This window comes from Salmo trutta, chromosome 7 (assembly GCF_901001165.1).
Source record: "Salmo trutta chromosome 7, fSalTru1.1, whole genome shotgun sequence".
Taxonomy (NCBI): Eukaryota; Metazoa; Chordata; class Actinopteri; order Salmoniformes; family Salmonidae; genus Salmo; species Salmo trutta.
The window spans coordinates 57,352,087-57,378,581 of NC_042963.1; the positions used below are offsets into that span (position 1 = coordinate 57,352,087).

Below are 26,495 nucleotides of genomic sequence, written 5' to 3' on the forward strand. Positions count from 1 at the left end.
TAGAGCTCTCGCAAATAAACAATCTGACCATTGTTAGCTGGGTCTCAGTCTGTTTCTTTCAACTGGAACCTTACACCTTCTGGTATACAAACTGAGTAGTTAAATTGAAGTTCGGTTTAACATGTTATAGACTTTGGCATTAAGAATAATTGGTAAATGTCATAATTTATCATATAGTCAATGCTTGTCTGGATTTCCTGAAACAAAAATGAACTGAACTAAACTATTGTTTTGATCTGTCCTCTCTTGAGGTTATCATGAAAGGTGACGTCAGTCCGTGTCTTAATAAATTTCTGCCCTGCTAGAGCTGCCCCGTCAACTGTAAATGCTGTTATTGTGAAGTGGAAACGTCTAGGAGCAACAATGGCTCAGCCACTAAATGGTAGACCACACAAGCTCACAGAACAGGACCAGCGAGTGCTGAAGTGCAAAGAAATCGTTTGTCCTCGGTTGCAACACTCACTACAGAGTTCCAAACTTCCCCTGGAAGCAACGTCAGCACAAAAACTGTTTATAGGGAGCTTCATGAACTGGGTTTCCATGGCTGCGCAGCCGCACACAAGCCAAAGATCACCATGCGCAATGCCAAGCGTCAGCTGGAGGGGTGTAAAGCTCGCCGCCATTGGACTGTGGGGCAGTGGAAAGGAATCACGCTTTACCACCTGACAGTCCGATGCCAGGAGAACACTACCTGCCCCAATGCATAATGCCAAATGTAAAGTTTGGTGGAGGAGGAATAATGTCTGGGTTTGTTTTTTCATGGTTCGGGCCCCTTAGTTCCAGTGAAGAGAAATCTTAACGCCACACAATACAATTACATTTCTAGACAATTTTGTGCTTCCAACTTTGTGGCCACAGTTTTGGAAAGGCCCTTTCCTGTTTCAGCATAACAATTCCCCCGTGCACAAAGCAAGGTCCATACAGAAATGATTTGTTGAGATCAGTGTGGAAGAACTTGACTGGTCTGCACAGAGCCCTAACCTCAACCCCATCGAACACCTTTGGGATGAATTGAAATGCCGACTGCGAGCCAGGACTAATCGTCCAACATCAGTGCCCAATCTCAATAATGCTCTTGTGGCTGAATGGAAACAAGTCTCCGCAGCAATGTTCCAACATCTAGTGGAAAGCCTTCCCAGAAGAGTGGAGGCTGTTATAGCAGCAAAGGGCAGACCAACTCAATATTATTGCCCAGGACTTTTGGAATGAGATGTTCGATGAGCAGGTGTCCACATACTTTTGACAATTTAGTTTATTTGATTATGTGTTTTGACTCAATCTTGGTAAAATAGTGTTATTCTATCATTTATGTACTTTTGTATATATAGTGGAAGTCAAATATATGCCACAAGTCGTACTTACCCTTTCCCTCCTGAGCAACCAGTAAACAGGCCCTTTTGGTTACGGGAATGCGATGCATACATGTCACGTAAAGAGAGCAATGGTTGAGGGAATAGGGAATGTTTTTCCAAAAACAAATGAGGGATTTTTGGTAACAGAATTTGTCAGTCAGAGAAAAAATAAGTAAGAAACTAGAAATGGCTGTAATTATATTGCGGCTTCAGCACCACAAGCAGCATTATAAGCACTGTTGCTATCCTATGCTATAGTCCCTGGTCGCTGGTCGCTGGTCGCTGGTCCCTAGTCGCTGGTCCCTGTGTAACGCTTACTGTAGTGGGTGTGGAGTCAGTGTTTGCTATCGGGCTTTAATGAAATGCACCGTCAAAATAATATACACCCAAGAAACAACAACAGGGTGTAATCCAAAAACACAAGATCCAAAAACACGTACCACTACACGAAACACAGTGAAAAACAGAAATAAGCCCGCACACAGAACAGGTGGGTAAACGGGCTTAAATACCTAACTAAACACTAATGAGACACAGGTGCAACCAATAAAGACAAAACCAACAGAAAAGGGAAAAAGGGATCGGTGGCAGCTAGTAGGCCGGTGACGACGACCTCCGAGCGCCACCCAAACAGGGAGAGGAGTCACCCTCGGCAGGAGTCGTGACACCCTGGTCGCTGCAGTAGGGAAGAGAGAAAGAAAGTGCTCCAGTCACAATTACTAGTCTATTGATCTAGGGTAATTACTAGTCTATTCATCTAGGGTAATTACTAGTCTATTCATCTAGGGTAATTACTAGTCTATTCATCTAGGGTAATTAATGTAAAACAAATTTCACACAACGTGGCAAGCCCAAGCCCGGCCCAAATCAATTGCGGTTGGGTTCCTCCTTGAGTCATTTGTGTTTCTATATTATTTCATCAAACAGTGTGCTTAAAGTATCAGACAAGCTCAGTGCATAGAGTGGATTTTATTAAAACACATAAGGTGGTTTTTATAGGCCTATGGAAAAATACACCTTTTAACATTTGATTGGTTGAAAGAACAGACTACTCTGGGTCGACCAAGACTGGGACAGCCCTACTCCTTACCTTGTCCCAGACCTGCTATTTTCAACTCTCTAGAGACAGTAGGAGCGGTAGAGATCCTCTGAATGATCAGCTATGAAAAGTCAACTGACATTTACTCTTGAGGTGCTGACCTGTTGCACCCTCGACAACCACTGTGATTATTATTATCTGACCTTGCTGGTCATCTATGAACATTTGAACATCTTGGCCATGTTCTGTTATAATCTCCACCCGGCACAGCCAGAAGAGGACTGGCCACCCCTCATAGCCTGGTTCCTCTCTAGGTTTCTTCCTAGGTTCTGGCCTTTCTAGGGAGTTTTTCCTAGCCACCGTGCTTCTACACTTGCATTGCTTGCTGTTTGGGGTTTTAGGCTGGGTTTCTGTACAGCACTTTGTGACATCAGCTGCTGTAAGAAGGGCTACATAAATAAAAGTTGATTGAAAATTTGATTGTAGGAATACCCAGTATGGAAGGCTTGGCTTGACAATCTCAAAATGTAACTTAACTTTTTGGTGTTTTGTAACAGATGTCTCTTTCCATTCATCAAATGGCCGCTACAGTTTTGATTGATTGATTTTATCAGTAAAAAAATCACATACAGTATATACACGGGGCGGCAGGGTACAGGGCGGCAGGGTAGCCTAGTGGTTAGAGCGTTGGACTAGTAACCGAAAGGTTGCAAGATCGAATCCCCGAGCTGACAAGGTGAAAATCTGTCGTTCTGCCCCTGAACAAGGCAGTTAACCCACTAGGCCGTCATTGAAAATAAGAATTTGTTCTTAACTGACTTGCCTAGTTAAATAAAGGTAAAATAAATACACAAAGATTGTTTAAGTGACTGGGACTGCACAATAAAGTCAGGGACTTATTTCCATTGTGGTCCCTATGTTATACATAGATACATTACATAAACACATTACAGAGATATAGATACATTACAGAAACACATGATAGAGATACATTACAGAGATAGAGATACATCACAGAGATGGAGATGCATTACAGAGATATAGATACATTACAGAGATAGAGACACATTACAAAGATACATTACAGAGAGAGATACATTACAAAGATATAGATACATTACAGAGATAGAGATATATTACAGAGATATAGATACAGACACATTACAGAGATACATTACAGAGATACAGACACATTAGAGATACATTACAGAGATAGAGATACATTACAGATACATTACAGAGATAGAGATACAGATACATTACAGAGATGCAGACACATTACATAGAAACATTACATAGATACAGACACATTACATACAGTTGAAGTCTGAAGTTTACATACACCTTAGCCAAACACATTTAAACTCAGTTTTTCACAATTCCTGACATTTAATCCTAGTAAAAAGTCCCTGTCTTAGGTCAGTTAGGATCACCACTTTATTTAAAGAATGTGAAATGTCAGAATAATAGTACAGAGAATGATTTATTTCAGCTTTTATTTCTTTCATCACATTCCCAGTGGGTCAGAAGTTTACATACACTCAATTAGTATTTGGTAGCATTTCCTTTAAATTGTTTAACTTGGGTCAAACGTTTCGGGTAGCCTTCCACAAGCTTCCCACAATAAGTTGGGTGAACTTTAGCCCATTCCTCCTGAAAGAGCTGGTGTAACTGAGTCAGGTTTGTAGGCCTCCTTGCTCACACACGCTTTTTCAGTTCTGCTAACAAATCTTCTATAGGATTGAAGTCAGGGCTTTGTGATGGCCACTCCAATACCTTGACTTTGTTGTCCTTAAGCCATTTTGCCACAACTTTGGAAGTATGCTTGGGGTCACTGTCCATTTGGAAGACCCATTTGCGACCAAGCTTTAACTTCCTGACTGATGTCTTGAGATGTTGCTTCAATATATCCCAAAAAAATTCCTTCTCATGATGCTATCTATTTTGTAAAGTGCACCAGTCCCTCCTGCAGCAAAGCACCCCCACAACATGATGCTGCCATCCCCATGCTTCACGGTTGGGATGGTGTTCTTCGGCTTGCAAGCCTACCCCTTTTTCCTCCAAACATAACGATGGTGTAATGCGTGTGTATATGGGAGGCGAAGTCAAGTGCAGGAGAGCGGAGTATAATAAACAGGCACACTTTAATACCGGTTACCAAATGACAGCACATAACACATACAAGTGCCTAAAACACGGTCTAAAACAAAAGTGCAACGCCTGACAATAATCCACGTAACAAATAACAATCACTCACAGATACAACATGGGGAACAGAGGGTTAAATAATAAACAAGTGATTGGTGAGTGAAGCCAGGTGTGATAAGACAAAGACAGAACAAATAGAAAATGAAAAGTGGATCGGCGTTGGCTAGAAAGCCGGTGACGTAACCTGAAATTCCGCTCAGCAAGGAGCGGAAGTCATGACAGATGGTCATTATGGCCAAACAGTTCTATTTTTGTTTCATCAGACCAGAGGACATTTCTCCAAGAAGTACAATCTTTGTCCCCATGTGCAGTTGCAAACCGTAGTCTGGCTTTTTTTATGGCTGTTTTGGAGCAGTGGCTTCTTCCTTGCTGAGTGGCCTTTCAGGTTATGTCGATATAGGACTCGTTTTTACTGTGGACATAGATACTTTTGTATCTGTTTCCTCCAGCATCTTCACAAGGTCCTTTGCTGTTGTTCTGGGATTGATTTGCACTTTTCGCACCAAAGTACGTTCAACTCTAGGAGACAGAACGCGTCTCCTTCCTGAGCGGTATGACGGCTGCGTGGTCCCATGGTGTTTATACTTGCGTACTATTGTTTGTACAGATGAACGTGGTACCTTCAGGCGTTTGGAAATTGCTCCCAAGGATGAACCAGACTTGTGGAGGTCTACAATTTTTCTTCTGGGGTCTTGGCTAATTTCTTTTGATTTTCCCATGATGTCAAGCAAAGAGGCACTGAGTTTGAAGGTAGGCCTTGAAATACATCCACAGGTACACCTCCAATTGACTCAAATAATGTCAATTAGCCTATCAGAAGCTTCTAAAGCCATGTCATTTTCTGGAATTTTCCAAGCTGTTTAAAGGCACAGTCAACTTAGTGTATGTAAACTTCTGACCCAATGGAATTGTGATACAGTGAATTATAAGTGAAATAATCTGTCTGTAAACAATTGTTGGAAAAATTACTTGTGTCATGCACAAAGTAGATGTACTAACCGACTTGCCAAAACTATAGTTTGTTAACAAGTTGAAAAACGAGTTTTAATGACTCCAACCTAAATGTATGTAAACTTCCAACTTCAACTGTAGATACAGATACATTACGTAGATACAGACACATTACATAGATAGACTAAAAAATGCTCAACTTCCAGATGAGTACAGCATGAGGGGGGAGTTTTCGTACAAATCTTACAAGCTTGCTTGGCTGGTCTGTAGCGTATTGTTTAGATGTTTGGGGATGCTGGTGAACCATAATGTGTACACCTAAAAGGTGCCTATAGATATGTTTCCTTCAGGGTGTCTATATCTAGGTTTCCCATCCAATTCATGCAAATATTCTACAATCTGCATAAAAACAATATGAGCATTTCAGAGTTTCCTTTTGTAAAATTTGGTGGCGGAATCGTTGACCATGAAGATTTGAATTTACCATAAATGTACATGCATCCATATGCATTCAGATCCGACCTGGCGCAGCCAACGCCATCAATAAAGGATATTGGTCAAATGAGCCACATTTACATGTCTTTAAAAACAGCCTATAACAAATTACAAAAACAAAAAATAAATAAATTAAATGGGAAACGGGCTGGCAGGTAGGATTTAGTTCGTCCTGTCTCTGGCCCACACTCCAGTACAATAGGTGTCTGTAATGTACCATAACGTTGGATTCCAAACATCGATAAACCTCACAGAAGAAGATTTTAAGCCTGACCAGAGAGGAAGAGGCGAAGCGAGAGGGACAACTGTGCCTAAAATAGGTATTTTCCTGCAGCTAGCGTTTTTTTTTTTTTTTTTGCTCACCATGTGAGGAGTTTTTGTATGGTCAGTTCTATCCAGAATACTTGTGACGTTGCTACTCTAAACTAACCCATACCATGTTACATTTAAACTTCACTGGGGTAGGATGGACGTCCCTAGGATCCCTGGCAGCACGGACTGTTTTTATTTTATTTTTTATAGTTGTCAATGATAGTGTCGAATTTGGTTAACAAAATATTTAATGGCTTATTTGCTACGTGTGGCTTATGATTAGGTTGTTACGAGTGTTCTTGTATAAATAGATACGTAACATCCGGGCAACTTATCGGAGTTTTGCCATGGTCGTCACTAGTTACCACAGCCACAAAGTCATAAACCCCGCCCATGTCTACAATTGGTCATCTTTAAAAATATACATATATATTTTAATTCTAACCTTAACCACACTGCTAACCTTATGACTGACTCTAACCTTAAATTAAAAACTAAAAGCTTATTTTTGTTTTCAATAAAAACAATTTACGATAGTCAATTTGTTCCCGCTGTTCCCTCTCTCTCGCGTGAACATTGCACATATTATGGAGGAACCGTTGAGCTCACGCAGGAAAATGTATGTTCTCGCGAGAGAGGAAACGCCCACTTACACAGACGGGAACCGCGGCCATTTTTTAAAACGGTAAATAAACGGCCTGGAGGAAACTATCTTATTTATCCACCGTCTTTCCTTGGTATTCCACCGGAACAATTTCAATGTTGCACAACTTGGCAGCCGTGTCGATGGAGGAGCACAATTGTATAATAAATATAACGTTTAAATAACAATTGCACTTAAAACTGTATTCTTCACATCGACACAACACGAAAAACCAATAAATCAACTGCAACAGCGTTGAAGTTTGAGGTAACGTTAACGTCATGATTTTGTTTTAGCTACCGTTACATGATGTATGTTCTCTGCCAATGCGATAGCGGACTAAACTCCACGGCGAAGGAAGTTTCTGATGAACTCCCTCCTTACCGTGGAGTGGAGTTTAGTCCGCTACCTTTGCGACTGAGTTAGCCGGCTAACAGTAGTTAGCTAGCCAGCCAGCTAGCTCGTTAACATTAGTACGCTCACCAGTCGATATACTGTGGCCGGTACTCTAACCTCTCCCGCTCGCTTCAGAATTTGAGTGGGAAAAGTCGTCAAATGCTATTAAATGCTATAGAATGAAACCCTTGGTGTCAACGTCTTTGTCACAGTCTTTTACCACGTTAAAGGGGTCTAAAACTCGCTAAATACAGCTAGTGGTAAAGTGGCTAAATTGGCAACACTGGAGTCTTTATTTAGAAAATATCCTGTTAAAACAAAACTCGCACGTTTGTGCATGCTGCCACCTACTCTGCGGAAGTGTGGTCGATCACGTAAAATGTTGTGTTCAATCATTTAGCTGACTTGCCTATGTGTTAGTAAGGGTAACTATCAGTAACTATAAAGTTGGTAAAAGCACCACGTTTTGCTTCCTCTACAAATTCGCAATCCCATTGACCTAGCTAGTGTTATTGACTCCAACTTCTAATCAGTGTCACCCGATATAGCTAACGTTAGTTGTAGTTGCCCCGCCTGAGACATGGCTGTAGACTCCTACACAACATTCATGAATCTGGACTAGTCAACTAACTAATACCTTAACGTATAATAGTGCTGAGTGATTAACCAAACAGTCTTTTCTGTGTGGGGGGGTCCATTTACTTTTTTTGCCCAATGTGCAGTTTCTCTGGAGAGAAATCAAATCATTCAGGAGAGCGATCAAGTCAATATGGGACGCTAGGCTGAAGGGAGTTGTAGTTTTCATTGACCAAATGTTTAACCTAGTTCTGCACAAAAAAATGTGGTAATTAACTACAATGACCATAATCCATTGCGCATGTTCTTTTCGGCTTGGAGGCTGCTACTTTACATTTTAGTAATTTAGCAGATGCTCTTATCCGGAGCGATTTACAGTTAGTGCATTCATCTTAGCTAGGTACAACAACCACATCAGTCAGAGTAAGTAAATGTTTCCTAAATTAAGTAATGTAGCTATCAGCAAAGTCACAACTAGTAAGGGGGAAAAGAGTGAAGTGCGAGTGTTCACAAAAGGCTTTTTTTTGGTGTGGGGGGGGTTCTGTGGGATTATTTAAGATACTCTTTGAAGAGGTAGGGATTCAGATGTTTTCAGAAGATGAGCAGGGACTCTGCTGTCCGAGCTTCAGTGGGAAGCTGGTTCCACCATTGGAGTGCCAGGACAGAGAAGACCAGAGGTGGCAGAATGGAGTGTTCCGGTTGGGATGTAGGGTTTGAGCAGAGCCTGAAGGTAGGGAGGGGCAGTTCCTCTTGCTGTTCCGTAGGGAAGCACCATGGTCTAGTAGTGGATGTGAGCTTCAACTGGAAGCCAGTGGAGTGTGCAGAGGAGCAAGATGACATGGGAGAATTTGTAAAGCTTGAACACCAGGCGGGTTGCAGCGTTCTGAATAAGTTGTAGGGGTTTGATGGCAGAAGCGGGGAGCCCAGCCAACAGCGAGTTGCGGTAGTCCAGATGGAAGAGGACAAGTGCCTGGATTAGGACCTGCGCCACTTCCTGTGTGAGGTAGGGTTGTACTCTACGGATGTTGTAGAGCGTGAACCTGCAGGACTGAGTCGCTGCTTTGATGTCTGCAGAGAACGACAGGGTGTTGTCCAGGGTCACGCCAAGGTTTTTTGCACAGTGGAGTTGTCAAACGTGATGGAGAGATTTTGGAGCGGGTAGACCTTCCCCAAGAGGAAGAGCAGCTCCGTCTTGTCGCTAGGTGAGATACACACAGACCGCATGAGAGCGGAATGTAGACAACACAATGGCGAGAGGGACAGACAGTTTGTGAAAGTATGCCTTATCTACTTTGAAGAACTAGTGAAATTATTTAATCACAGCTCTGCAGCATACTTAGGAAGGCTAGTTAAATAGGATGACTAAAGACAGTACAGTATTGGGAACACAGATAACGGCTGGCTGACTGGCTGGCTGAGCGGAGATGAGATGAGATGCGTTTGAAGAATGGAAAAATAAAGTCAACAAATTAAAAACTAATGTAAACATAATCTTGTATTATTTCTTAGTATTTTCCTATTGATGTCTACTCAATGACAATGCTCACTATTTTTGGCTCTTGGAATTTTCATTAAAAAGCTCTAAAATCATTAGATGTCTCGAACTGAAACCGAACCCTACCTCAAAAATCATGAATTGCTCAGCACTATAATAATAATAAGCATGTCCTCTTCTCTACCTTTCTTTGCCTTTGTCTCCCTAATTTCTCCTTCTCAGCCATGTCTCAGGGCAAGCTAGCTATTATTACAGCTGATAGCAGGTTCTCACCACAGTTTCCAGTGGTATTCAGATCTATACTGAACTCAAATAGAAACACAACATGTAAAGTAATGGTCCCATGTTTCATGAGCTGAAATAAAATATCCCAGAAATGTTTCATATGCACAAAAAGCATATTTCTCTCAAATTTTGTACATGTGTTTGCATCCCTGTTAGTGAGCTTTTATCCTTTGCCAAGATAATCCAACCATTTGACAGGTGTGGCATATCAAGAAGCTGATTAAACAGCATGATCGTTACACAGGTGCACCTTGTGCTGGGGACAATAAAAGGCCACTAAAATGTACAGTTCTGTCACACAACACAATGCCACAATTTTTGAGGGAGTGTGCAATTGGCATGCTGACTACAGGAATGTCCACTAGAGCTGTTGCCAGAGAATTTAATGTTTATTTCTCTACTACAAGTCGCCTCCAATGACATTTACATTTTAGTAATTTAGCAGACGCTCTTATCCAGAGCGACTTACAGTAGTGAATGCATACATTTCATACATTTTTTTCCCCCCTGTACTGGTCCCCCGTGGGAATCGAACCCACAACCCTGGCGTTGCAAACACCATGCTCTACCAACTGAGCCACACAGGACCAATGACGTTTTAGAGAATTTAGCAGTACGTCTAACTGGCCTCAAGCACAGTTCACAAGTATGGCGTTGTGTGGGTGAGCGGTTTGCTGATGTCAATGTTGCGAACAGAGTGCCCCATGGTGGCAGTGGGGTTATGGTATGGGCCCCATGGTGGCAGTGGGGTTATGGTATGGGCCCCATGGTGGCGGTGGGGTTATGGTATGGGCCCCATGGTGGAGGTGGGGTTATGGTATGGGCCCCATGGTGGAGGTGGGGTTATGGTATGGGCCCCATGGTGGAGGTGGGGTTATGGTATGGACCCCATGGTGGAGGTGGGGTTATGGTATGGGCCCCATGGTGGAGGTGAGGTTATGGTATGGGGCCCATGGTGGAGGTGAGGTTATGGTATGGGGCCCATGGTGGAGGTGGGGTTATGGTATGGGCCCCATGGTGGAGGTGGGGTTGTGGTATGGGCCGCATGGTGGAGGTGGGGTTATGATATGGGCCCCATGGAGGCGGTGGGGTTATGGTATGGGCCCCATGGTGGCGGTGGGGTTATGGTATGGGCCCCATGGTGGCAGTGGGGTTATGGTATGGGCCCCATGGAGGCGGTGGGGTTATGGTATGGGCCCTATGGTGGAGGTGGGGTTATGGTATGGGCCCCATGGTGGAGGTGGGGTTATGGTATGGGCCCCATGGTGGCAGTGGGGTTATGGTATGGGCCCCATGGAGGCGGTGGGGTTATGGTATGGGCCCCATGGTGGAGGTGGGGTTATGGTATGGGCAGGCATAAGCTACGAACAACGAACCCAGTTGCATTTTATCGATGGCAATTTGAATGCACAGAAATACCGTGACTTGACGAGATCCTGAAGACCAGGTAGGTAGCCTGGGCGGGTAGGAGCGTTGGGCCAGTAACCGAAAGGTTGCTGGATCAAATCCCTGAGCTGACAAGGTAAAAATGTCTCGTTCTACCCCAGAGCAAGGTAGTTAACCCACCGTTCCCCGGGTGCTGATGGTGTGGATGTTTGATCTTCCATGGCCTGCATACTCACCAGACATGTCACCCAATGAGCATGTTTGGGATGCTCTGGATTGACGTGTTCCAGTTGGCGCCAATATCCAGCAACTCCATTGAAGAGGAATGGGACAACATTCCCCAGGCCACAATCAACAGCCTGATCAACTCTATGTAAAGGACATGTCACACTGCATGAGGCATTTGTTGGGTACACCAGATACTGACAGGTTTTCTGATCCACACCCCTACCATTTTTTTTAAGGTATTTGTGACCAACAGATGCATATCTGTATTCCCAGTCATGTGAAATCCATAAATTAGGGCCTAATGAATTTATTTAAATTGACTGATTTCCTTATCAAATCAAACTTTATTTGTCACATGCGCCGAAATACAAGTGTAGACCTTACCTTGAAATTCTTACTGACAAGCCCTTAACCAACAGTGCAGTTCAAGAAGAGTTCAGAAAATATTTATAAAATAAAGTAAAAAAAATGTAAAAAGTAACACAATAACATAACAATAACAAGGCTGTATACAGGGGGTACAGGGTCAGTGTGCGGGGGTACAGGTTAGAGGTAATTTGTACATGTAGGTAGGGGTGAAGTGACTATGCATAGATAATAAACAGCAAGTAGCAGCAGTGTACAAAACAAATGGTGGGGGGGTGTTAATGTAATAGTCCGGTGGCCATTTTATTCATTGTTCAGCAGTCTTATGGCAAATCTTTTCAGTCTCCTGAGGGGGAAAAGGTTTTGTTGTGCCCTCTTCACGACTGTCTTGGTGTGTTTGGACCATGATAGATTGTAGATGTGGACATCAAGGAACTTATCTCTCGACCCGCTCCATTACAGCCCTGTTGATGTTAATGGGGGCCAGTTCGGCCCGCCTTTTTCCTGTAGTCCATGATCAGCTCCTTTGTCTTGCTCACATTGAGGGAGAGGTTGTTGTCCTGGCACCACACTGCCAGTTCCTTGACCTCCTCCCTGTAGGCTGTCTCATCGTTGTCGGTGATCAGGCCTACCACTGTTGTGTCTTCAGAAAACTTAATGATGGTGTTGGAGTCGTGTTTGGCCACGCAGTCGTGGGTGAACAGGGAGTACAGGAGGGGACCCAGTGTTATTGATCAGCATGGCAGACGTGTTGTTGCCTACCCTTACCGCCTGGGGGCGGCCCGTCAGGAAGTCCAGGATCCAGTTGCAGAGGGAGGTGTTTAGTCCCAGGGCCCTTATCTTAGTGATGAGCTTTGTGGGCACTATGGTGTTGAACGCTGAACTGTAGTCAATGAGTAGCATTCTCACATAGGTGTTCCTTTTGTCCAGGTGGGAAAAGCCAGTGTGGAGTGCGATTGAGTCATTTGTGGATCTGTTGGGGCGGTATGCGAATTGGAGTGGGTCTAGAGTATCCAGGAGGATGCTGTTGATGTGAGCCATGACCAGCCTTTCAAAGCACTTCATGGCTACTGACGTGAGTGCTACGGGGCGGTAATCATTTAGGCAGGTTACCTTCGCTTTCTTGGGCACAGGGACTATGGTGGTCTGCTTGAAACATGTAGGTATTACAGACTCAGTCAGGGAGAGGTTGAAAATGTCAGGGAAGACACTTGCCAGTTGGTCCGCGCATGCTTTGAGTACAAATCAAATCAAATCAAATTTATTTATATAGCCCTTCGTACATCAGCTGAAATCTCAAAGTGCTGTACAGAAACCCAGCCTAAAACCCCAAACAGCAAGCAATGCATGTGAAAGAAGCACGGTGGCTGGGAAAAACTCCCTAGGAAAAACTCCTGAGAAAGGCCAAAAACCTAGGAAGAAACCTAGAGAGGAACCAGGCTATGAGGGGTGGCCAGTCCTCTTCTGGCTGTGCCGGGTGGATATTATAACAGAACATGGTCAAGATGTTAAAATGTTCGTAAATGACCAGCATGGTCAAATAATAATAATCATAGTAATTGTCGAGGGTGCAACAAGCACGTCCGGTGAACAGGTCAGGGTTCCGTAGCCGCAGGCAGAACAGTTGAAACTGGAGCAGCAGCATGGCCAGGTGGACTGGGGACAGCAAGGAGTCATCATGCCAGGTAGTCCTAGGGCTCAGGTCCTCCGAGAGAAAGAAAGAAAGAAAGAGAGAATTAGAGAGAGCATATTTACATTCACACAGGACACTGGATAAGACAAGAGAATACTCCAGATGTAACAGACTGACCCTAGCCCCCCGACACATAAACTACTGCAGCATAAATACTGGAGGCTGAGACAGGAGGGATCAGAAGACACTGTGGCCCCATCCGATGATACCCCCGGACAGGGCCAAACAGGCAGGATATAACCCCACCCACTCTGCCAAAGCACAGCCCCCACACCACTAGAGGGATATCTACAACCACCAACTTACCGTCCGAAGACAAGGCCGAGTATAGCCCACAAAGATGTCCGCCACGGCACAACCCAAGGGGGGGGCGCCAACCCAGACAGGAAGACCACGTCAGTGGCTCAACCTACTCAAGTGACGCACCCCTCCCATGGACGGCATGGAAGAACACCAGTAAGTCAGTGACTCAGCCCCTGTAAAAGGGTTAGAGGCAGAGAATCCCAGTGGGAAGAGGGGAACCGACAAGGCAGAGACAGCAAGGGCGGTTCGTTGCTCCAGCCTTTCCGTTCACCTTCACACTCCTGGGCCAGACTATACTTAATCATAGGACCTACTGAAGAGATAAGTCTTCAGTAAAGACTTAAAGGTTGAGACTGAGTCTGCGTCTCTCACATGGGTAGGCAGACCATTCCATAAAAATGGAGCTCTATAGGAGAAAGCCCTACCTCCAGCCGTTTGCTTAGAAATTCTAGGGACAATTAGGAGGCCTGCGTCTTGTGACCGTAGCGTACGTGTAGGTATGTACGGCAGGACCAAATCGGAAAGATAGGTAGGAGCAAGCCCATGTAATGCTTTGTAGGTTAGCAGTAAAACCTTGAAATCAGCCCTTGCCTTAACAGGAAGCCAGTGTAGGGAAGCTAGCACTGGAGTAATATGATCAAATTTTTTGGTTCTAGTCAGGATTCTAGCAGCCGTATTTAGCACTAACTGAAGTTTGTTTAGTGCTTTATCCGGGTAGCCGGAAAGTAGAGCATTGCAGTAGTCGAGCCTAGAAGTGGTTGCACGTGACATGCTGGTAGAAATGAGGTAAAGCTGATTTACGTTTGCCTGCATTAAAGTCCCCGGCCACTAGGAGCGCCGCTTCTGGATGAGCGTTTTCTTGTTTCCTTATGGCCTTATAGAGTTGGTTGAGTGCGGTCTTAGTGCCAGCATCAGTCTGTGGTGGTAAATAGATAGCTATGAATCATATAGATGAGAACTCATGCCCCTACCTTTTTTTAAAGGTATCTGATCTAGAGATGCATATCTGTATTCCCAGTCATGTGAAATCCATAAATTAGGGCCTAATGAATTTATTTAAATTTACTGGTTTCCTTATGAACATGAAGCTCAGTAAAATCTTTTAAATTGTTGCATTTTTATATTTTTGTTCAGTAACTACAATGTTGTTGTTCCCACCTCAGTTGTCTCCTATCACAGCCATTAAACTAACTGTTTTAAAGTCACCAAAAGGTCATGGTGAAATCCCTGAGCGGTTTCCTTCCTCTCCGGCAACTGAGCTAGGAAGGACACCTGTGTCTTTGTAGTGACTGGGTGTATTGATAACTTCACCATGCTCAAAGGGATACTCTTATCTTATTTATTAAAAAATAAAAAAATAAAAATCTTCCAAAAGATGCCCTCCTTTGCTAGGCTTTGTGGTTGATTCTGTGTTTGAAATTCACTGCACGACTGAGGGACCTTTTAAAAGATTTCCATTTGAGTAATTTAGCAGACGCTCTTATCCAGAGTTACCTACAGTGCATTCGTCTTAAGATGGCAATTATCTTACTATTTACTTACTATGACTGATGTGGGACAACCACATCAGTCATAGTAAGTAAATAGTAAGATAATTGTATGTGTGTTGCACAGAGATGAGGTAGTCCATTCAAAAAAATCATGTTCTTCATGAAATTGGATGATATTTTGAAGGAAACCAGACCAAAGTATGATAAATGACTGTTGCTTCTACGTTGATAAAGTTTGATCATAAAGTTACTTGTCCCCCTCCCTCATGTCAAACACTTGGATTCATTACTAAGGTGACATCACCTTAACTCTCATTTTAATGCACCAATGGTAACATGATATTTTCTTACCTAATTTAAATAATTGCCGCCTTGTAACCAACATTGGTGAAGGCATGTTTGCAGATGGGTGTGGTTTATATAGCCAGATACTAGCTACTCTACTGGTGCTAATATTTGACTGCAGGTTGGCAGCAAATATAATTAAGTTTACCCTATTAATCTATAGCCAAGATACATATGTTTCCCCTTTCATCTGGGTCTGGTGTTAGCTAGTAACTGGCTAGCTAGGTCTTCATCTGGGTCTGGTGTTAGCTAGTAACTGGCTAGCTAGGTCTTCATCTGGGTCTGGTGTTAGCTAGTAACTGGCTAGCTAGGTCTTCATCTGGGTCTGGTGTTAGCTAGTAACTGGCTAGCAGTAACGTGCTATTGGAACACAGGAGTGATGGTTGCTGATAATGGGCCTCTGTACGCCTATGTACATATTCCATAAAAAAAGCTGCTGTTTCCAGCAACAATAGTCATTTACAACATTAACAATGTCTACACTGTATTTCTGATCAATTTTATGTTATTTTAATTGACAAAATATGTGCTTTTCTTTTTAAAAAAAACTAGGACATTTCTAAGTGACCCCAAACTTTTGAATGATAATGTATATTTAATCAATTTTTAATACAGGCAAAACATGGCAAAAGTCAAGAGGTGTGAATACTTTCTGAGAGCACAAATTCTAATCAGGTTATTTTTTAGCTAACCAATAATAGGTATATTCCCTTCCTCTCCTCTTCCTTTCCTCTCAGCCATGGCAGCGTTGTCGGAGGAGGTGCTGCTGGTGGTGAAAAGGGTCCGACAGAGGAAGCAGGACGGGACCCTCTACCTGATGGCAGAGAGGATAGCCTGGGGACCAGAGGGAAAAGACCGCTTTACCGTTAGCCACCAGTATGCTGACATACGCTGTGAGTAGGTGTCACGAGAATTTTTAATCCCACTGATGATAACTAAACAATTATTTGAGCTTTGACCAATCCCCGAGGTTTGTAAGACCCTGGGTTTAATAATAATTAGGCAAAGACTCAGATTCTGCAAAAGGTTCATTGTTCTTTATTCAGAGAACGTTCTAAAGTCAACCAAAATGTGAGCAGTCTTTATAACCCCCCCATATACACACACAAAAACAGTAGGTGGGCTGTATCTTTTTCCACAGTTCACATTCCTCGTTTATCACTATTCTACCAAGCTGGCAGTTCCATGCCGTTCCCTTCCTCCCTAGATTAGAGGGGCCTTGACAGGGCCTCTTTCCTGTCGTAGGTTTTTCAGAGTTCCAACCAGGTCAGGTCATGTATAGTTCAATTGTCCTCTGTGTTTTCTCAGTCACACATTTCTCACCCTTACATTATTGGATTATAGTTTAATTATTCTAATACATTTCACATAGTCTAATAATTACGTTACAGGGTGGAATTCTTTAGTCATTACTTTAAACATATAAATTCCCTTATCAGTAGGTTACCGGGCTACCATCCTGTCTAGGAGCTTACACAGCCTACTTGCTTGTATATAGTCTTTGCTATTTTAATAGTTTAAAAAAAAATATTCCTTAATTTTATGACTGCTGTAAGATAAATTGCTTATTTTGAGGACATGGACATTTTTCTTAATCTGAAAGTTTTCTCACGCTATAAAATATCAACGAGAGAGAGGCTTCTGCCCTTTAGGCCACTGGCTAGTCGGAACACGGCGTACACAGATTAACTAGTGCCTTTGTAGAGGTCGTAGGTAACAGAGATCCTGCAGAGCCAAGTGCAGTACTCTCTACGTTACAAAAGCTTGAGCAGAGGCAGTAGTGTTTGTAGTACTCACCTACACCATGCTACGGTAGCATTGACGGTTGACATTATACGTGAGGGTTGTTACTTTGGATGGTAGTAGTAATCAGAATGTATATAATGAGTAGTATTTATAGTAGTAACTTAGTAGCCTATTTTCTCCCCACCCTTTGCAGGTCAGAAGATCAGCCCAGACGGCAAGGCCAAGATTCAGCTGCAGTTGATCCTACACACGGGGGAGAGCACCAACTTCCACTTCTCCAACGAGAGCACTGCCCTGAAAGACCGCGATGCAGCCAAGGACCTTCTGCAGCAGCTGCTGCCCAAGTTCAAGAAGAGGGCTAACAAGGAACTGGAGGAGAAGAACAGGTGAGGAACAAATTACAGGACCCCCTAACAACAACACAGACAGATGGGGGGGGAGACAGGGGACTATTCACTAGGAAGCAAACGGAACGAAACGGGGAGTAACCTACCTGAATGTGTACAATAGAAAATATTGTTTTCTTTGCAAAAAGAATTCTGTTGCAAAAATGTTTTGCAGCAGTGTGTGACTAATGAATACACCCCAGATCTCCATCGGTTTAACCTCAGAAGGATTCCAAAGCTATACCACTTAGCCCGAAACTAGATAGCAAAACTAGATTGTCTGACTTAAATATAATATTTACTGTATGTGTTGGAAAGATAGGCTTGAAATGGGTATGGTCTAACCGACAACCAAAAACACAAACTAAGTTCAGATTTCCTAATGAACCAGAAAAATCAATAGTTAATTGTGTTTGTTCATCAAAGTAAGCTAACTTCCTGCTAGTATACCGTTTTTGTATTTCACCTCCCTCTCTAGAATGTTACAGGAAGATCCGGTGCTGTTCCAGTTGTACAAGGATCTGGTCGTAAGTCAGGTGATCAGTGCTGAAGAGTTCTGGGCCAATCGGCTGAGCATGAACAGCGTGGACCACTCCTTCTCCAACAACAAGCAGGAAGTGGGCATCTCGGCAGCCTTCCTGGTGAGCTCAGCAAGCAATGTCTGCGTCCCTATTCCCCATGGGCTCTGGGTCAAAAATGGTGCGTTATAAAGGGAATATCGTGTAACAATTCACCGATACTCATTGGCCCCCAATTTCAAATGTTTAAGATACAAGTGCAACGGTCCGCGGAGCCCAAAACCGATCGAAATGTAGCACGCAATCGGTCAGAGAATCATTTCAAACTTACGAATCGCCGGTTCAATAAAATGTTTTTCTCGTATTAACATTCTTTCTACCTTCCGAAAATAACCTCTCATCTATTGTGACGACTGATGCGTCCTCTCCTTCAGCGTGGAACTGCATGGAACTGTGTTGACAGGCATTGATCTACACGTGATTATGCATGCTAAACAACCAGGGAATATCAGTAGCTTTAGTCAAACTGGGCTCAGCTTCGCACGCTGACCGACGCCTGTTACTGATCTTGCACGTCTGCAACGGGCACCTTCAGCATTCAAATGCTAAAATGGCTTGCGTGATATCAGGATTTATTAGTTGTGTAACAACCAATGTAATTTGGTTATTGTTGTTTTATGCGCTGTTGAAAATTGTGTTTTACCGTAATAAAAGTAAGCTTCATCTGGTTATACTTCCTGAATGGGGATTATTACAATAGATTTTATTTTCAGTGTTCAGTTTTACCAATAGTTTTGGTAGTTTTTATGGTGGATTTTAAATATACAGGGTAAAGTTGATCATTTCATAACGAGGACAGAAGTGACTTTCGCCAGGTGGTACTGCATGGCTAGATGTCATTTGGGTGGGTGGACCTTTCTTGATAAACACAGGAAACTGTTGAGCGTGGAAAAACTCAGCAGAGTTGCAGTTCTTGACCCAAACCGGTGCGCCTGGCACCTACTACCATACCCCGCTCAAAAAAGCAACAAAATATTTTGTCTTACCCATTCATTCTCTGAATGGCACACATACACAATCCATCTCTCAATTGTCTCGAGGCTTAAAAAATATTATTTAACCTGTCTCCTCCCCTTCATCTAGGCTGATTTGAAGTGACATTAATAATTGTTCATAGCTCTCACCTGGGTTCACCTGGGTACACCTGGTCAGGCTATGTCATGGAAAGAGCAGGTGTTCCGAATGTTTAGTATACTGAATCTTCATTGGTTATGTCATAGCTCATTTGTAAACTGTAAATATTGGTACATTACTAGCTCAAACACAATCTTCAAAAATGACAAGTTCATTATTTGGTGATGGGGATTTCAGAACCAAGGTGGGGGGACAATATGTGTATGTGATCAGTAAGATTATATTTTATTTTGACAGTCTGGCTACATTTCCCAGCTCAGACAGACAGGCCCAGCTCAGACAGGCCCGGCTCAGACAGACAGGCCCGGCTCAGACAGACAGGCCCGGCTCAGACAGGCCCAGCTCAGACAGACAGGCCCAGCTCAGACAGGCCCGGCTCAGACAGACAGGCCCGGCTCAGACAGACAGGCCCGGCTCAGACAGGCCCAGCTCAGACAGACAGGCCCAGCTCAGACAGGCCCGGCTCAGACAGACAGGTCCAGCTCAGACAGACAGGCCCGGCTCAGACAGACAGGCCCGGCTCAGACAGACAGGCCCGGCTCAGACAGGTCCAGCTCAGACAGACAGGCCCGGCTCAGACAGACAGGTCCAGCTCAGACAGACAGGCCCGGCTCAGACAGGCCCGGCTCATGAGCTCCATTAGCAGCATAATGGAAAATATGTGTTTATGCAACAAATGTTTGTGCATCATATCGCATTGATTCGCGTCATTCTCTAATCAAACCGATTTGCACCGAATCGTTTCAAACTAAACGTATAATTCCTCTTTTGTATCGAAAGGGAAAGATGCACATCCCTAAAACCAATGTTTTCCATCGTTAACCTCTCTGGCGCAGGTGGGACGAATTCGTCCCACCTACGTAACAGCCACTTGAATCCAGTGGCGCGATTTTTGAAACGTTTGAAATACTATTACTTCAATTTCTCAAACATATGACTATTTTACAGCTATTTAAAGACAAGACTCTCGTTAATCTAACCACACTGTCCGATTTCAAAAAGGCTTTACAACGAAAGCAAAACATTAGATTATGTCAGGAGAGTGCCCAGCCAGAAATAATCAGACACCCATGTTTCAAGCTAGCATATAATGTCACAAAAACCCAAACCACAGCTAAATGCAGCACTAACCTTTTATGATCTTCATCAGATGACACACCTAGGACATTATGTTATACAATACATGCATGTCTGTTCAATCAAGTTCATATTTATATCAAAAACCAGCTTTTTACATTAGCATGTGACGTTCAGAAAAAGCATACCCCCCGCAAACTTCCGGGGAATTTACTAACAGTTTGCTAAATTACTCACGATAAACGTTCACAAAAAGCATAACAATTATTTTAAGAATTATAGATACATTACTCCTCTATGCACTCGATATGTGCGATTTTAAAATAGCTTTTCGGATGAAGCACATTTTGCAATATTCTAAGTACATAGCCCAGCCATCACGGGCTAGCTATTTAGACACCCGGCAAGATTAGCCTTCACCAAAATCATATTTCCTATAAGAAAAATGGTCTTACCTTTCCTGTTCTTCGTCAGAATGCACTCCCAGGACTTCTACTTCAATAACAAATGTAGGTTTGGTCCCAAATAATCCATCGTTATGTTCCATCAGCGACGTTTTGTTCTTGCGTTCATGACCATCTCAGATTTGTAAATCACAGTTGCGCACATGGCGCAGAACGTGACAAAAAAATTCTAAATATTCCATTACTGTACTTCGAAGCATGTCAACCGCTGTTTAAAATCAATTTTTATGCAATTTATCTCGTAGAAAAGCGATAATATTCCGACCGGGAATCTGCAATAAGCTAAACAGCCGAATGAAAATACTCCACGGGGGCGAATCGCGCATGCGCCTAGTTCTATTGTCACCTAATGGGACACTTGGAAGAGGCGATAATGTGTTTCAGCCTGAGGCTGCCTCGTCATCGTTCAGGTTTTTCCCGGGTTCTGAGAGCCTATTGGAGCCCTAGGAATTGTCACGTTAGAGCTAAGATCCTTACTCTTCAATAAACAGAGGCAAGAAGAACGACTCCTTGTCAGACAGGCCACTTCCTGCATGAAACCTTGTCAGGTTTTTGCCTGCCATAGGAGTTCTGTTATACTCACAGACACCATTCAAACAGTTTTAGAAACTTTAGGGTGTTTTCTATCCAAACCTGAACAATAATATGCATATTCTAGCTTCTGAGTTGGTGTAGGAGGCAGTTAAAAATGGGCACATATTTTTTCCAAAATTCTCAATACTGCCCCCTAGCCCCAACAGGTTAAACTGTCACTGTCTCTTTAATCTGTCCTTCTCTGTCTAGCCCTGTCACTGTCTCTTTAATCTGTCTTTCTCTGTCTAGCCCTGTCACTGTCTCTTTAATCTGTCCTTCTCTGTCTAGCCCTGTCACTGTCTCTTTAATCTGTCCTTCTCTGTCTAGCCCTGTCACTGTCTCTTTAATCTGTCCTTCTCTGTCTAGCCCTGTCACTGTCTCTTTAATCTGTCCTTCTCTGTCTAGCCCTGTCACTGTCTCTTTAATCTGTCCTTCTCTGTCTAGCCCTGTCACTGTCTCTTTAATCTGTCCTTCTCTGTCTAGCCTTGTTACTGTCTCTTTAATCTGTCCTTCTCTGTCTAGCCCTGTCACTGTCTCTTTAATCTGTCCTTCTCTGTCTAGCCTTGTCACTGTCTCTTTAATCTGTCCTTCTCTTTCTAACCCTGTCACTGTCTCTTTAATCTGTCCTTCTCTGTCTAGCCCTGTCACTTTGTCTCTTTAATCTGTCCTTCTCTGTCTAGCCCTTGGTTACACCAATCCAATGCTTTTAAATGTGTGGGGAGTCCAGAGTACTGCAGGAGTACTGCAGAGTACTGCACATTCCTGGAGAAAACACAGAATGTTAGGATGCAGGGAGTGTAAATGGTGGAGAATGGATAAAGTGGTCATATCTTTTTGTTATTTCAGGCGGACATACGGCCTCAGACAGATGGCTGTAACGGCCTGAGATACAACCTTACCTCTGACATAATAGAGTCTATCTTCAGGACGTACCCTGCAGGTAAGATACCTCGGCTTTTATGTCATGTAAACCAATGGCAAGAGTTGAAATAATGTCAGTCCACCTACCTAGTGATTGATACATTATGATTGTCCTCTATAAGCAGGTACATGATGAAACTATGGGCCCTGTTGGAATACCTTCAAATAAATACATGCATGACTAAGTCTCTTTTGGATTAAAAAAAAGTCTGCTAAATGCCATGTGTTCTTTATATTATTTATATATTATATATGTTATATTATTATTTATATATGTTATTATATTATATATGTTATGATTTATATATTATTATTATTTATATATTATATATGTTATTATATTATATATGTTATGATTTATATATTATTATTATTTATATATTATATATGTTATTATATTATATATGTTATGATTTATATATTATTATTATTTATATATTATATATGTTAATATATTATATATATGATTTATATATTATTATTATGTATGTTATTATATTATTATATATGATTATTATGTATATATTATATATGTTATATTATTAATATATATATGTTATTATTTTATATATGTTATGATTTATATATTATTATGATTTATATATTATATATGTTATTATATTATATATATTATTATTATTATTTATGTTATATTATTTATATATATGTTAATATATTTATATATGATATATTATTATTATTTATATATTATCAATGTTATATATATATAATATTTATATATTATATATGTTATTATATTATTTATTATATTTATATATATATTATATTTATATATATTATATATATTATATTATTATATGATTTATATGTTATTATTATTGTCTAGTTAAATAAAGGTAAAAAAGTATATATATATGTTATTTATATATTATTACATTATTTATACATTATATTATTTATATATATTATTTATATGATATTATTGATATGTTATATCATTTACATATTATATCATTTATATATTATATAATTTATATATATATTATTGATAAGTTATATCATTTATATATATATTATTTATATGATATGATATATTTATATATATTATTATATTAATTATATATTATATGCAGCAGATTATTATATATTATATTATTATATATATATATTATATATATATTCATATTTTATATATTATTATATTATTGTATTAATTATATATTATGTGATCTATATTATTATATTTTTTATATTTTATATTATATATGTTACCTTCAAATGCTGCTTTTCTTCCTTCCTTCCTCACTGATCTGATTGGATAAGTAAAGGTATCCAACCTTCCAAAAGGGCCATGTTTTTTTTGTCTCACACCAGTGTCCTGTCATTGACAAACTTAACGTTTCCTCCCAGTGAAACAGAAGTATGGTGAGAACGTTCCTCATAACCTGACAGAGAAGGAGTTCTGGACACGGTTCTTCCAGTCCCACTACTTCCACCGAGACCGCATCAACACGAGCCTTCAGGACATCTTCTCAGAGTGTGCCAAGCAGGACGAGAAGGGTGAGACCACTTCTCACATGGAGAGTAGTCAGTCCATGTTATGCATTTTATTGTTTATCTTATGTACTAGTGATTGAGGGGGATCGATACAGTTACGTATCGCAATATTATCCCATGTGTGGGTCTAATCCTGCATTAAGGCTGACCCCAATTAGTCGACTGAACGATTGTTTGGTCGTCAGGCTATTGGTCGACCAAGATTGTTTTAGTTGAGCAGTAACACACATATACAGTACCAGTCAAAAGTTTGGACGCACCTACTCATTCTAGGGTTTTTCTTTATTTTTACTATTTTCTACATTGTAGAATAATAGTGAAGACATCAAAACTATGAAATAACACATATGGAATCATGTAATAACCAAAAAAATGTTTTATATTTTAGATTCTTCAAAGTAGCCACCCTTTGCCTTGATGACAGCTTTACACACTCTTGGCATTCTCTCAAACAGCTTCATGAGGTAGTCACCTGGAATGCTTTTCAAACATTCTTGAAGGAGTTCCCACATATGCTGAGCACTTGTCGGCTGCTTTTCCTTCACTCTGCAGTCCAACTCATCCCAAACCATCTCAATTGGGTTGAGGTCGGGTGATTGTGGGGCCAGGTCATCTGATGCAGCACTCCATCACTCTCCTTGATCAAATAGCCCTTACACTTACAGGTGTGTTTTGGGTCATTGTCCTGTTGAAAAACGATAATGATAATCCCACTAAGTGCAAGCCAGATGGGATAGCGTATCGCTGCAGAATGCTGTGGTAGCCATGCTGGTTAAGTGTGCCTTGAATTCTAAATAAATCACAGACCGTGTCACCAGCAAAACACCATCACACCTCCTCCTCCATGCTTCACGGTGGGAACCACACATGCAGAGATCATCCGTTCACCTACTCTGTGTCTCAGAAAGACACGGTGGTTGGAACCAAAAATCAAAAATTTGGACTCATCAGACCAAAGGACAGATTTTTACTGGTCTGATGTCCAATGCTTGTGTTTCTTGGCCCAAGCAAGTCTCTTCTTATTATTGGTGTCCTTTAGTAGTGTTTTGTTTGCAGCAATTCGACCATGAAGACCTGATTCACACAGTCTCCTCTGAACAGTTGATGTTGAGATGTGTCGGTTACTTGAACTCTGAAGCATTTATCTGAGGTGCAGTTAATTGCCTATTTCTGAGGCTGGTTTGTAATTAACTCATCCTCTGCAGCAGAGGTAACTCTGGGTCTTCCTTTCCTGTGGCTGGCCTCATGAGAGCCAGTTAAATCATAGCGCTTGATGGTTTTTGCGACTGCACTTGAAGAAACTTTAAAAGTTCTTGAAATGTTCAGTATTGACTGACCTTCATGTCTTAAAGTAATGATGGACTGACGTTTCTCTTTGCTTATTTTAACTTTTCATGCCATAATATGGACTTAGCCCTATTTGGTAAAAGACCATCTTCAGTATACCAACCCTACCTTGTCACAACACAACTGATTGGTTCAAACGCATTAAGGAAAGAAATTCCACAAATTAACTTTAAACAAGGCACACCTGTTAATTTTTTTTAAAATTTAACCCTGGAGTGATAGATATGCAGATGATGATGATGTGCAAGATACTGGGGTGAGAAAATAAATAACAATTTGGGGAATGTATTCCAGGTGACTGCAAAGCTGTAGGGTGGCTACTTTGAAGAATCTAAAATATAAAACATCAAATTGTATATGTCACATGTGCCGAATACAACAGGTGTAGACCTTACAGTGAAATGCTTACTTACGAGCCCTTAACCAACAATGCCGTTTTTAAAAAATAGCCCCAAAAAAAGGTAAGAGATAAGAATAACAAATAATTAAAGAGCAGCAGTAATTAACAATAGCGGGGCTATATACAGGGGGTAGTGGTACAGAGTCAATGTGCGGGGGCACCGGTGTCGAGGCAGCAGAATGGGGGGGGGGCAAAAATAATGCAAATAGTCTGGGTAGCCATTTGATGAGATATTCAGGAGGCTTATGGCTTGGTGGTAGAAGCTGTTTAGAAGCCTCTTGGACCTAAACTTGGAGCTCCGGTACCGCTTGCCGTGCGGAAGTAGAGAGAACAGTCTATGACTAGGGTGGCTGGAGTCCTGACAATTTCTAGGGCCTTCCTCTTGACACCGCCTGGTATAGAGGTCCTGGATGGCAGGAAGCTTGGCCCCAGTGATGTACTGGGTCATATGCACTACCCTCTGTAGTGCCTTGCGGTCGGAGGCCGAGCAGTTGCCATACCAGGCGGTGCCCAGACAGTGATGCAACCCGTCAGGATTCTCTCGTGCAGCTGTTGAGGACCCATGCCAAAGCTTTTCAGTCTCCTAAGGGGGAACAGGTTTTGTCGTGCCCTCTTCACGACTGTCTTGGTGTGTTTGGACCATGTTAGTTTGTTGGTGATGTCGACACCAAGGAACTTGAAGCTCTCAACCTGTTCCACTACAGCCCCGTCGATGAGAATGGGGTGTGCTCGGTCCTCTTTTTCCTGTAGTCCACAATCATCTTCTTTGTCTTGATCACGTTGAGGGA

The 26,495-nt window shown here is 41.9% G+C and overlaps 1 protein-coding gene across 2 annotated transcripts in view; it reads left to right on the top strand.

Annotated features, from left to right (window-relative positions):
- The first annotated feature begins 7,042 nt into the window (after nucleotides 1-7,042).
- Nucleotides 7,043-26,495, top strand: part of LOC115197712 (general transcription factor IIH subunit 1) — a 44,821-nt gene continuing 25,368 nt past the window's right edge. For both annotated transcript variants that reach the window (XM_029759488.1, XM_029759489.1), the window contains exons 1-6: nucleotides 7,043-7,267; nucleotides 16,301-16,456; nucleotides 17,503-17,695; nucleotides 18,174-18,336; nucleotides 22,368-22,461; nucleotides 23,814-23,963. In XM_029759488.1, coding sequence (XP_029615348.1) covers nucleotides 16,303-16,456; nucleotides 17,503-17,695; nucleotides 18,174-18,336; nucleotides 22,368-22,461; nucleotides 23,814-23,963 — 754 coding nt within the window. In that variant the 5' untranslated portion in view covers nucleotides 7,043-7,267; nucleotides 16,301-16,302. The remainder of the gene's footprint in view (nucleotides 7,268-16,300; nucleotides 16,457-17,502; nucleotides 17,696-18,173; nucleotides 18,337-22,367; nucleotides 22,462-23,813; nucleotides 23,964-26,495) is intronic.